Genomic DNA, 14,188 nt, shown 5'->3' with positions numbered 1-14,188 from the left:
AACTTAGTCACTGACGAATAGTTATGTAAAAACTTTCAAATCTGATAATTTAGTAATATAATGATATACTGAAAATATTCGTATTACATAAAAGTATAAACAGTCTAATTTTAAATTCATTTGGCAGTGTATTATAACATTAGATAGCAATTTTCTTTTATGTCAATTGGTAGAATGTTACATTGGTATGTTGTCAGTACTGGTACATGATGCGTCAAAGAGTGGCAGAGTGGGGATTCTCTGTCGAAAAGTGTTATTCCGGGACTCCGGGGGATTTACTAATCTCACTTTATTTAAGCATATGGTCGGACTATCAGTGCAATTTTGTAAGAGGTGTTCAACAGAACTACAAAGGATCCTTCAAATGTTATTGTCGTAAGTACAACAGCGTAAGTTATGCGAAATAATTTTAAATACAAAATACATAGATGAAATAACAATAAATTATATATATATTAAGAGATGGAGAATAGAATTGTTGTTATGGGTTTTTAGAGATTTTAATATATGATCGTATAATTATGTTCCGTTAGTTTTATAAATGTGCATTTTGCAGGTAAAGAGATTTATAATATTTATGTAACAGTTTCTTATTCTAATAAATAAGATGACTAACCAAAATTCTGAGGCTTCCCAGATGCCTCTTTGGGTAAATATAAACTATTATCATAATCTAATGTTTAGGATTATTTCCATCATAAAATTTAAGTGTATTATATGTATTTTTATATTATACAGTTGAAATGTGCTAAATTGCAACAACAAGAATATTATGAACTTTTGCCAGAATATACAAAATATGAAAAAAGGGAATATAAATATTTAAAGCAAAATATTGGTTTTGCACTTTTTGGCCCACCATCAGAAATAACAGGTGACAAGGATCTTGTTGATGATTCGGCTGAAACAGACGATATCCTTAATAAACTGCGTTATAAGCCCATGCTTCAGACAGTTATAGATAAAATATTTGACCAAGTGCGTAAAAATGGTGAAGGAGCAGTAGAAAAGGAATGTATTTATTTTGGAATCATCTTTAATATAACATTCTCTACTAAAAATAATTCTACTGAAAACATTTCTCCTTCAGCAATAGAAAATGAGGTAGATGATAATGAAAAACTCAAAATAGATATTCAATCAACACCTATCTTTAAGATAAAAAGAATTATAGTGAATAAGGATTCAAAGACATATAAAAATAAAAGTTGTGCATGTGAAGAATGGTATATTGATGCATGGGCTAGGTTGTACACAAGTTGGGCATATTATAAAGAAACAAATGTTTTACATCCATGCACTATGGTTATTCCAAAGGATGGATTCTATCAACCAGATCCACTTTGTGAAATGACTGAAGAATATTCAACAGTATGGTTAGAGGTTTTAGAATCACCTGCAAATTCTACAGCTGCTACTGTTGTAAATTATGCAGATAAAGCTGCTACTGTAGTAGGTGCTGCGAGTTTGGCTTTAGGTGTTGCAGCTATGTTTACACCAGCTGCACCTTTGGTAGTGGGTAAGTCAAATAACATTTCTGTATATTTGCAGGATTGTTGTGATTACTGTTTAAAATAATTTTATCGAAACTTATTTAATATGATTTGATATAATGATACGTTATTATCTTATAATTATTTTGAACAGAAAGTGCAATTTTTATCAACATCTAGATGACAGCTGGTATAAAAATAGAAATATTGTTGCTCTGTTATATTTGTATTATAGATACTGAATTTTGGAATTTTGTGCTTAGGTCCATTTAATTAAATCTGCTATTGTATACTTCGCAGACTTTAACATGTCATATGTGTATGAATATCCATAGTCTTATAGTAATGTTATATAGGTGGACACTAACAGAGATAACAAATATGTGAACAAAATTGTATTCACAATGTTTCTATTGTAGGTGCGGTGGTGACTAGTACAGTAAGTGGTGTATGGTCAACTGGTCGAGCAGTACAAAATTTGGCAGATAGAAGCAAACACAACCAAAGTATCAGTATTACGGAGAGAGAGGCCCTAGGTCCGTGGTTATCTATAGCAGGCGGTGTATTAGGTGCTACTGCAGCTAGAGGAAATATGATGTTCGTGAAAGCTATTCAGAATGGTAGTCATATAAACTCTTTTATGAAATTTGCGTATAATACAGTACTCGTAAGTAATTTAGGTGTGAATGGTTGTGGTGTAGCATACAATGCCTATTGTATGTATGAAAAGTACCAACAGGGGGATGAAATTACTATGTATGATTTACTATCTTTTGGAACACACGTTTTATTCTTTAGTAGTGCAGTTATGAAATTTCAATTTGCGGGAGACCTTATTGAATCCACTCAGGGTAAAATTTTAGATGAGTATAGAGCTTCTTTGCGTTCTAAACGCCTTCGTACCGCATTTAATCGTGCAAAGCGTAATGCCGCAGCAAACACTTCAGATGTAACAGCTCAAAATGCCGAAGTAATACGTTATATTAATAAAAAAGCAGAGTTGCAGCTACAAAATAATTCACAAAACAATTCGAACAATAGTTCAAAAAATAAATCACAGAGTACTCCAAAGAATAATTCACAAAGTAGTTCGGAAAGTAATTTAAAAAATACTTCGAAGAATAATTCTGAGAATACTTCACAGAGTACTTCAAAAAATAACTCACAAAGTGATTCGCAAAATAATTCACAAAATAATTCAAATAATAGTTCAAAAAATAATTCACAGAATACTTCAAAAAATAATTCACAAAGTAGTTCGGAAAGTAATTTAAAAAATACTTCGAAGAATAATTCTGAGAATACTTCACAGAGTACTTCAAAAAATAACTCACAAAGTAATTCGCAAAATAATTCACAAAATAATTCAAATAATAGTTCAAAAAATAATTCACAGAATACTTCAAAAAACAATTCACACAGTAGTTCGGAAAGTAATTTAAAAAATACTTCGAAGAATAATTCTGAGAATACTTCACAGAGTACTTCAAAAAATAACTCACAAAGTAATTCGCAAAATAATTCACAAAATAATTCAAATAATAGTTCAAAAAATAATTCACAGAATACTCCAAAAAATAATTCACAAAGTAGTTCGGAAAGTAATTTAAAAAATACTTCGAAGAATAATTCTGAGAATACTTCACAGAGTACTCCAAAAAATAACTCACAAACTAAATCTGAAAATAATTCACAAAATAATTCAAACAATAGTTCAAAAAATAATTCACAAAGCAATTCGGAAAGTAATTTAAAAAATACTTCGAAGAATAATTCTGAAAATACTTCACAGAGTACTCCAAAAAATAACTCACAAAGTAAATCTGAAAATAATTCACAAAATAATTCGAACAATAGTTCAAAAAATAATTCTGAAAATAATTCACAGAATACTTCAAAAAGTAATTCACAAAGCAGTTCAACAAATAATTCTAAAGATAATTCACAGAGTACTTCAAAAAATAATTCTGTGAGTATTTCTGAAAACAATTTACAAACAAGTTCATTCGGCAATTCATTTACATGGTCTTTTAAGAATGGAAAAATAGAAATTAATGATATTGTAATGTTAGATCCTTTCAAATTAGTTACAATATTACTTGCAGCACGAAGGCAATTTGCTCAAAACCAAACACAATCAAATAAAAAAAATGGAAATATGATACAATATGATTTGATACAAAGAACAGTAAAGAATTCATTAGTATGTATACAGATAAAAATGGCTTCAAAGCATGGCAAGAAATATGTGAGTGTCCCTGATATTTTTAAATTTGATAAAATTTGTGGAGATATGATGTATATGAAAGACGCTAGTATAATTTTACCGCAAGTATTTGAGATAGCTTATTCTCTAGTAGAGTATGTAGGCGGTGTGGAGGTTATTCATGAAGCAGTTTATTTTGTATGGTATTATGTGAAAGAGAGTTTAAAACAAAAATATTACATTGTATCTTCTTTTATGAGTAATCCAAAGATCCAAGCAAACATCAGTTCAATTATAACTGCTCTTTGCGAAAACATGAGTTGTACGGTACAACAATTACTGCCTGCTTTTAAAATGTATTCCAATGCGATAAACTGAGAAGTTTTCAATACATTTAAAAGTATTCAAATATTTTTTCATTATAATTAAAATATACAACGCTGAGCAATCAAATAGACTAACAAAATGAAATCTTTATTGTACATTATAGCGTTTTAGTAATGTCTTTGTATTTATTATTATGAGAACAGCTTTTTATAGAAAGTGCAGGTATTAGCAGAATATTGTACATGTTAATATCACATTTGTGCCTTAAATGAATTGTTCACTACTACTATCACATATTACAACGATCAAAAAATCGTTGAGATAAGAATGATAATTATTTAAAACCGATTAACGTTGTCTAAAAAGGAGGTATTTTTGTAATATAAATAATAACGAATATTGTTATGCCTTAAATTGAACTTAGAATTCTGTAATATCGCATTATTGTGTCTTACATTATCTACATTGATAATGAAATTTATTTATGATTCGTTTATTAACATTTTTATCTGATAACAATTTAATTAATCAAGTTTATACAAACTCAATTCTTTATTGTTAACGACAAGACAATTTATAAATTACGCACAATTAAATAATTTACAAAAAAAAAAAAAAAAATATAAAGGGTATATAAATCTAATAAGAAAAAATATCTTCAAATAAGCTTTTATTTTGCAATTAAATTTTCAATGACATCCGAATAATGACTTTTTATAATCTTTATTATGGAACAAATAATTATTGTACAACAAATAATTAGGATTAATTTTCTTACTAATATCATACATATCATTTTATGCATAATGTAATATTGTACACAAGTCAATAAATAAATATATTTAAATGAATGAATATATATCGCATTGTGAGTAATATAGCCACCTAATTTAAGTTACAGTGTACTTGTTAGTATACGTATTATGTGCTTAAATTATTTAAATCGACGTTTTTCTAACTGATCTACCGAGCATAATGTAACCAGTTAGAGGATTCTAGAACTGGCTTCATTTAGAATTTCATTTGCAGCGTTATCTCTGCTTTTATCCATCTAATTTATTAGTGATTAAATGTCTGGCTGTTACGTTTTATAATTTAAACGTTTTCGAGATTACTGCACGAGGATTACCTCCACAGGAGGTAAAAGCAACTCGCAGTGCTTCGCGGTGTCCCACAGATGGGGTCACAGGTCCAAGAAATTAACATGCCGATGACCATGGTAAAAATCACAGACAAAGTATGGAACCTGCAGCTACAGAATTAGACCAGCAATTGGAAACAATTTATCTACCATATATTTTACAAACCTGTTTCGTTACAGTGGGATGCTGCGCAAGATTACATTCAAAAGGAACAGCATTGGCAACAGATTAACTATGTCTTCCGATGGAACATTCGAGTGCTGTGCAAGAAGGTCGTGCACGGACAAGCTGGCTAACGTTCCAGAAAGTCGATCAAGCTTTAAGGACCTTATTCGAAATTGATGTGAGCGGTCGCGACCAACCGTGCCATCCATTTACCATCCAACCACGAGTATCTCCTGTCGGTTTTCTTAGCCGGGCTGCCATTCTGTCAGACGATGGTTCAAAACAGATACTTGGCCTAATTCGCGTGGAACTCGTCATACGGGTATCTTACAATTGCACTCGGGTCGAGTATATTAGACATCCACTCGTTAGAAATATTTGATAGAGTCGAGAGCTCTTTCCGAGAGACAGTCATAATTGGTGTACGAAATTGCACCTTTAATTTTTCGTGATGTCATATCCGAATATCACCAGAAACTGGGTCTGCTAGAGTGACTTCTCTAAAATAACCGGTTGTACGCATAAAGAGATATGTCCTATATGCCTCATAATATCGGGTCACGTTCGTGACGCACATTACAGCTGAAATGTAACAAAGCCCGGTAGTTCTAATTGTAATAATCAAGGATTATTAAATCTGAAATATGTCTAACGCTTCATTTGTCGTAACATTGCGATTAGTTAACGCACTTGAAAACGTCATACCACGGAAATAATCCTCCGTAAAATAGATTACGTCAGTATATTACAATTGCAATCATCTCCCAGCATGTTCTATTGGCAAAGTTAAACAGTTTTGTCTCATCCGTTGAAAAGTTTTGACTGGAGGCTGAAGAAGAAACTTGCCAGATAACATTCTATCCTCAAAGGACACGGTCATAGGTTAAGGGTAGCCCTGTTCTTCATTCTTCTTCTTTCTTTCTTCAGCCTACGCTCAGACAAAATACAGGTTCGCGTGGGTGGCGAGCAAATGGAAGCAGCCTCCTGAAGATTGCAAAGGCAATTTTCTTCAACAATGCGGTCCACTATTCTACGCACGATGCGTGCCCTTTCTCTTCAGCATTCACGCGTAAGGGTCGACCACTAGACGACGGAATCCAGTCTCTTTTCTTTTTTCTCTACCGGATACGCCCTTCGTCCTGGCAAAGAGAGCCTCTTGAGCCAGCATCAAGGGACTGAAGGGTTGTGAAAGAAAAAAGAACGGGTCTCAAACGACTCGGTTCAAGGGATGAATTTTTGCGATAATGCTTCATACTTTATATTTTTGAACATTTTTCATTTGTATAATCGTCAAACACGATTTCTTCGTTTACTGAGTCATAACTCATCAGTCGTCATACTGCATAGCAGTGTGATTAGATTATCAGTGACTCACAGTGGATTCTGCTGCGAAGTATCTACGCAGTATGTCGGAAAAATAATTTTTTAAATAGGAAGAAAAGAATTAGTTATTTTGCCAAATTTTTTTTTATTCAAAACACATTCCTTAGATTTTTTTATGTTGTTTTGCGGAATCGCTTCAAACACTGTTGTCACAGCTCCTAGGCTTGAGTAACAGTGTCATAAACTTTTATAGCTAATTTCAGTTTTGGAAAAAGGAAGTAATCACATGGAGATAAGTCAGAATTTGGAGGATGTTGGAACAGACTTGTTTTTTCGTCAAAAATTCATGAACAGTGACAGTTCACATGGTACGTTATCGTGCAACAGAAACCAACTTCCCGGCGCTCGATATTCGGGCCTTACACGAACGATCCTCTTCCACAAATGTTCCATAACACCCAGATAATATTCGCCATTAACATTTTGTCCCTGTGGAACGAATTCCCGAAGTATAATTCCTTTAGAATCGTAAAAGCGAATTAACATTGTCTTCTCGGGGGACTTCTGGAATCGCAATTTTTTTTATTTTGGAGAGCCTGGAGACTTCCACGTAGCACTTTGGCGCTTTGTTCAAGGTTTATACTTGAAGCACCACGTCTCGTCACTAGTTACAATTGATTCCAGAAATGTACAGTTTCGTCTGGCTGTTTTGATAAGATCCTCGCAATATTCAACGCGAGCAATTTGTTGCGCTTGCCCGTGATTTTGTGACACGGTGACGAAAGGTTCTGTCGCATTAAACGCTATAAGTTTACAATTCGTTGCTCGATTCCAATAATGATTGTTGCGTTTTGTAGGGAAGACTGTTTTCAGATAACATATTTTAATAGATGACGCTAGTAGTTTTCCTTAAATTTAAAAAGTTCTGTTACTTTTCCCACATACTGTGTATATTGTAGAATATCTACGCAGTATAAAAGAAAATATTTTATAAAAATTATTTGCAAAAATAATGTGGATGGAAGATAGTGTTCTGAAATGAAGTACGTGATTTGAAAGATTGAGTATATCAAAGATAAGCGTCACTTAAATTTACATAGTACTTGCAGACGATTAAAAATCGAAATTGCACGCCCGTTTGAAGTCGCGCGAAGAAACGAAAGGAAATGGATTTTCTCCCGTGTACGTTTTTCCTATACAAGAGACAAACGACGACTATGCTTGATGATTGTAGACGCTCCTCTGCTGTATCATAAAGACCTCCACACCCAGAACACTTTCATTTCCACGGTTTCAGATTACAACGTGCAGGTAAAGCACTTTCTTCCTTCAGCGATCGTTTCTTTCGCGAATACTGAAAGTATATGACAGTAAAACACGATTTGCAAAATGTTTCATTTTTATCTTCTCCTGAGTGTACTGTAATTGATTTACCATTATGTGCCTGTTATAATCTCAGTTTTGTGGGATAAGATTTCACAAAATTTTGACAAAGACATGCAATAGAAATTGGCGTGTTAAATATATTTTACACTGATATCTCACCTTTTCACGAAATACTTTGTTACTTTATCAGTGAAATATCCACGAAATTTAGAAATATTTTTTTCACTTAATTTCTAAACTCTCAAATTCCTAAATTTGCAGAACCTCAGAAAATGTCTCCAAATTTTCATAATTTCATATTTCTACGTTTTTCCAGGTCTTGAAAGGCTTTCTGCAAATTCCCTAACTTCCCTAACTGATTTCATAATCGTGTCGTATAGCATTGCCAAACTCTAGTAACTGTATTAACTCCGGAAATACAGGCGTTAGCCAGGTCCTAATTAAACGATGAGAGATATTTTTGCTACTGTGAGGGAAACTCGTTTCATTTTATTGGGGTAGAGTGAATGGTATACCAAATAAATTGCCAGATTAAATTCAGCCTTTTGCTTCTGTGCACAATTACAGTCCACGAATTTTTTCTGTCTGTTTCCGGAATCGAAACAAGAGCGACTGATTCGAGGGACATGGAAGGAGACATCTAATTCGTTTATTTGTTGTGTAAAAGTCGAGTCGTGATTTTTATCAACGCAATCGTAAATTTGAACAATAATGGCAACTACAGGGACAACGTTCATTTTCTACATTATGAGATTTCTGTAATATTACCATTATCATTTTGTTAAATTGAACAACGATTATATACGCGTACAATTTGCAAACCAGAAACCTTCATTATTTTTGTAGCCTTAAATTTTTCAATGATGAATTGATATTTTTGTATATTTAAATTAATGAGAATGAAAGAAAGTAACATTGCATCAAGAATTTTTTGTTGTTATTCAATAGATTTCTTTCAAATGATCTCATTGAATAAAAATAACTTGTGGATATGTACAATGAAAGTTTTGTTAGGTCGTAGTTTGAATAAAACATATTTTGAATATATTCTGTCTAAATTGAAACACTTTTTTCTTTATTGGGCTCAGCAACGAAACCAGACTGTTCGAAGGCTCAGACAGCAAAAAATGTGAGGTGATAAGTTGAAGAGAGTTTCGAAAGGTGTCGATTTATGCTCTCCACTTCGAGGTTTGACGGTCCGTCGAGTTTCACAATTGGCCCACTGGATTTTTATCGCCCGGAGAATTTATTAAAGCTCACAACTCGTATATTCCTGATTTTATCTCGCCTAGCATATAAGTTCGATAGTTATTGTCACCTGTGAAAGAAAGTTTAATTCGGTCAGTTTATGATGTACGGCTGAAATGTATTTCTAGTAAGTGAAGTCAAAATTGATGAAATAAATTGTTTACAGTTTTTAATGAATTCTTTGTACATGGAAAAATTACAAGATTAGCTCTATAACTAATTTATATTATATATTATTAAATGAAATTCACTTTCACTGAATCACTGAAGAACGTTTTCATTCCTTGTAAAAATATACAATATGAAATTAATATATTCTTTATTAATCGTGTATTTCAAATTAAATCTCAGTAAAATTTACTTATGTAGGGAGTAGAGTAAATGAATAAGTTATTAAAGTTATTAAACATTTCATTTAATAAAATTTTGTCAATTATTTGAATTTTAAATTTGAACGAACATTGCGGGCTTCAGCACGTCACTTGGCTGCGCAGTAACTACTGCGCATAGCGATTGCGCATGCTCAGAACGCTGAACGCCTGTTCCCGCGCAAGCGGAAGCCATTACGTGCGAAAGTGACGCGCGCCAAGCGTGTAATTTTGTGTCGTAATAAAAATGTGTTCTGCTGTTGATCCGCATAAATAATCATCCTCTAAATGGTAAGTTATTATATCTTTCAATTACTTGAGTCATGTATAATGTCTACAATAACAGATTTCACGTTGAACATTGTATTTTCCCGAAAATTATCGTATCATTCTTTTTGCTACTCTCAGAGCATTGGGTGTGAAAAAACGCAATCAATTTTGTAAGGAATAAATGTATCATATACAGACATTAATTCTTAAGAGAAATTTCACATTTTACGATGTTTCAAATTTCCTTTCAATTATTTATATTTCGAGACGAGTCAAATCTCTTCTGAGATAAATGAGTCTAACAAATCCAATATTTTATTACATATATTTCAGTGTTGCATGTCTTTGATTTATTTAGCATTCAAGTATTTTTTTTATCTCCTTAAAAGAGTTCTTGTATGAAACTGTTTCTTCTGAATCTCATTTTTCCACACTTCTCTGTAGCACAGTCGCCGGGCAAGAAAAACTAAATGCTTCCTAATGCTCTGAAATGTCGTTTGAAATACCAGCAGTGTGTTAGATCCGTTGAACAAAACAGGATTATGTTTCTCGCTTCGGTGTGAGGTAGAAGAAGATATATATGTCATGTTTGTTCCGACAGGATGCTCAACCATTCACAAAAACATTTCAAAATGGTTCCCCGGACTGATCTACATTTCTAAGCCTCCATCCATCGAGAGAGCGAATTTCTTACATTGATTTTGAAGCGTTTGCAAGCCATCTTGTTTTGCGGAGCTCGAGGAACAGGCAACGGAAGAAACCGCCATTTTGTATTTAAATGGTAAATACGTTGTATCAATCTAGTAATCAGTTATTGAATCAAATTTGTTATGGAATTATTGTGTAATTATTTAATTTAATTTATTTAATAAATAATTAAATTAATTAATATTTATATATATATATATATATATATGTTATAATATTTATATTATATGTTAGGTTAGGTTATATGTTATATGTTATAGTATGTTGTATGTATATGATATTAGTAATTATAATATTTATCATTAATAACAGTAATGTTCTTTTAATTGATTTATTATTTAATTTATTATTAATAATAGTGATAATACTAATAATATTATTATTTAACATAGTAATTAATTAATTTAGTTTAGTGTGTAAATAATAAATATTGTATTTGTATAAATTATTTAACTGTTTTATTTGAAAAATTATTTTTAATTTATTTCAGCAATTACTTATTCTTTAATGATATTTTTTGTGATAATAGTAATAATGTTATTATTTAACATAGTAATTGTTTAATTTAGTTTACTGTGTAAATAATAATTGTTGTATTTGTATAAATTATTTAGCTGTCTTATTTTATTTCAGAAATTACTTATTCTTTAATGGTACTTTTTTTGATAATACTAATAATATTATTAAATTTCGTGTACTGTGTAAATAACAATTGTTGTATTTGTATAAATTATTTAGCTGTCTTATTTTAAAAATTTTTTTTATTATATTTCAGAAATTACTTATTCTTTAATGGAACTTTTTGTTATCACTTTTGTTACTTTTTCAATAATACATCTAAATATTATTAACAACTGTCAATTTCAATTTTCCCAGATGACAGAAACGTAGAAAATGGAATCATCTTGTTCCAAGGTTCAGCGACCAAGGAAGAAGTGCTGACAAGAGTAAAAAGAAAGAGAACATTTCAGCCAGGAGTGGCTTCAAAAGTTCATGCTACACAGACACTCGTTCAACGTGCATTTCACGAGCTGCGAACATCACACAGCCAGGTAAAGAAATAGTTAATTATTCTTATATCTTCTCAGAATCGACAGAGGGGATAAAATTTCTTGCGAACATAACCGAGTAAATAATACGCAGACTTTTCTTCGAGTCCAAGGTTGTTTTGGCTTTTAGCGACGTGCCAGCAAATAAAAACACTCGTAATTAATGAATTTCACGATGAACATTTTTCCCACCGGGGTCAGGGCAAAAACCACCTGTAATTTCATGTGAAAAGAGTTACATGCACCGCAGTTAATTCAACGTCGCGCTTTATGGTTCCGCATTTATGTCGCGACGAGTTTTGTCTCGAGATGGAATAGTAAATTTGCATTCACGGCTCGTCTAGCGAGACATTTTTTTCTCAAATTTCAACTAAAATCGCTGAATACGAGAACTCGAACTTTTTCTGTAATTATAACTTTTTCAAAATTACGATTGGTTTACAGGTTCATGCGAAATGTTTGTTTCGAGCTTCGTGAACTGAAAATCTTTGCAAATTTCTGGACAAAGGTATATTCTTTTGTGACTGTTTTTTAGGAGAGTTGCTATTGTTTCGAGGCAGGACTTTTCACGTTATTTTTAAGAAGGATTATTCCTTGTTTAAAAGAATTTATTATAGTTTTGAGTCAGCGTTAATTTGTTTGTAATGCACAGTTTTTATAAGTTCCAAAATTGGGAGATTCAAAAATTATTAAACTCAAAAATTTCAAAATTCAAAATTTAAAATTCAGAATTACAAAGTCAACAAGAACGATACAAACGAATGATCCTGAATACAATATAAATTGGATAAATGATTGATAATTAAACGTTGTACATGATTAGCTTATGCACTGAAGCCAGATGATCGAGGAAACTGAATTCCCGTGGTAATGATAGCAACTCTCGCTTCGTTCTTTCGCTTCGCTGCCATTTCTTTCAGAGAGATTGCTTCTCTTTTTCCCTTTTTAATTATGCGAATGGACGCGTTCACGTAGCCACGTGAAATTTCACGTTCTTTTTGCGATCACCGGTTCGCTGATGACCGCGAAACCCAGGCCACTGGTTATGCCAGCTTCAATGCGGACCTTTACTACTCGCAGAGTGCTCGGTCGCTGCAGTTTTGTGCATCGACTGCACTCTGCGAGATCATCGACGGTAATAAGCCTGTTTACTCTTCGATACCTCTGCTCTTTTTTATTTTCTTTTCTTATCGACTAACAGTTGTTAACGCGTTTGCACTTCTCCGTATCTACATTTCTATGTTTTTAAATTCGAACATTCACAAATTGCAAATTTGTTATCTGACTGGTTTTTAGGTTGCCCTCGAATTACCATTCGTTTTGAGCATTTTTTCTGTAAAATCAAAAGGTCATAATTGTAATTTATTAGATGCTAACTATTACTGTACATAATATTATTAACACATGTTATCTTGTATTTCCTTTGCTTTGGTCACAGCGGCATGTTCTGTATACATTGATCATACGCTTTATATCTTCGTTATTTTCCTAAATATCTGTAATTCTTTTCAACTCGTATAACGTGGCTGGAGAGTTGTAAACTAGTCTTTTGGTAGGCGGACATTTTTTAGGGCATTCAAATTTCACCTCCAGCGCTATACTCGAGCCTAACGTAAACGCACGGCCCTTAATCGCTCATCACCCACACAATTTGATTATTATCGACAGTAACGAATCAGTTGCTATATCGTTATCAACGTATTTAGTAATAATTTTGCGTGACCTAAGATTTTCCGTATATGACATAATTATGGCCATAAAAGTGAAATTTTCGTACGTGGTAATTCGATGGCCAGGGACTGCAAACATGTGTATACGAAGACTTTTAATTAATTACATTTACATTCAAGTTAAAAAGTGATGAACCCCTTGTATTTTGACGAGTCGTGACGCACGAGTGCGTCGTGTGATCAATTTTACTCGAATTTTGAATATGGTTCAATTTGGAGTTGAAGTCCAATTATAATTTGGGGAGTCAACTATTAAATTATAGCTGTAAAAGTGAAATTGTACATGGTATAATTGCTAGGAACTGCACATTTGTAAGTTTCTGAAGGTGCATGTAAAAATACAGAGTTTTTATACTTTTATATTTTTAAATATAAAATTTTTGTATTTTTCAATTTTCAAAGAATGTTGGATATTTTTAAAGAAATGAATCCAACGGAATTACAGAACGCAATGTTTGCATAAACATTCTTAGTCTCCTAGATATGATAATTTATCGACCAGCGCAAATATGTGAGAAGTGAACTATTCATGCGGGTTTCGCGAGAACACGGCTAAAATTTCTCGTATAAATCAAAACACGAACGGGTTACTGCTACCCCAATGGCTTCTTCCTCTCACGTTTCCTATATCCTTCCTATCTCAAAACATCTCTAACTATCCTTCTCGTTTTCCCCATATCTTGTTCGAATTATACACCGCACTCTGACATTCCCATGGTCAATTAAGTGCGTAATTCAATCAGGGAAACCATCAAGGTGAAATCACTATAACT

General features: G+C 32.5%; 2 protein-coding genes across 7 annotated transcripts in view; both read left to right on the top strand.

Moving 5' to 3' along the window:
* The first annotated feature begins 238 nt into the window (after window positions 1-238).
* LOC100877667 (uncharacterized) lies at window positions 239-9,467 on the top strand. Of its 6 annotated transcripts, none has more exons than XR_013039126.1 (5): window positions 239-375; window positions 557-649; window positions 739-1,519; window positions 1,913-5,263; window positions 5,348-9,467. XR_013039126.1 is itself a non-coding variant. In XM_012291901.2 (4 exons), exons 2-4 carry the CDS (start codon window positions 608-610, stop codon window positions 4,075-4,077), a joined length of 2,988 nt encoding a protein of 995 aa, XP_012147291.2. In that variant the 5' UTR covers window positions 239-375; window positions 557-607; the 3' UTR covers window positions 4,078-9,467. The 6 variants fall into 6 exon arrangements, 2 of the variants coding, with proteins under 2 accessions (XP_012147291.2, XP_076390813.1); XR_013039129.1 differs by having other exon boundaries at window positions 1,913-7,967; window positions 9,131-9,467; XR_013039128.1 differs by having other exon boundaries at window positions 1,913-7,967; window positions 8,359-9,467.
* Window positions 9,468-9,702: 235 nt separating this feature from the next.
* The window catches only part of LOC100877990 (dipeptidase 1), a 414,301-nt gene continuing 409,815 nt past the window's right edge, over window positions 9,703-14,188 (top strand). The window contains exons 1-3 of the mRNA XM_076534715.1: window positions 9,703-9,949; window positions 10,530-10,709; window positions 11,513-11,688. Of these exons, the coding sequence (XP_076390830.1) occupies window positions 11,630-11,688 (59 nt within the window). The 5' untranslated portion in view covers window positions 9,703-9,949; window positions 10,530-10,709; window positions 11,513-11,629. The remainder of the gene's footprint in view (window positions 9,950-10,529; window positions 10,710-11,512; window positions 11,689-14,188) is intronic.

Source organism: Megachile rotundata, chromosome 8 (assembly GCF_050947335.1).
Source record: "Megachile rotundata isolate GNS110a chromosome 8, iyMegRotu1, whole genome shotgun sequence".
In the NCBI taxonomy this organism is placed as follows: Eukaryota; Metazoa; Arthropoda; class Insecta; order Hymenoptera; family Megachilidae; genus Megachile; species Megachile rotundata.
Note: the sequence above shows the minus strand (reverse complement) of the source record. Positions and strands in the feature narration are given on the sequence as shown.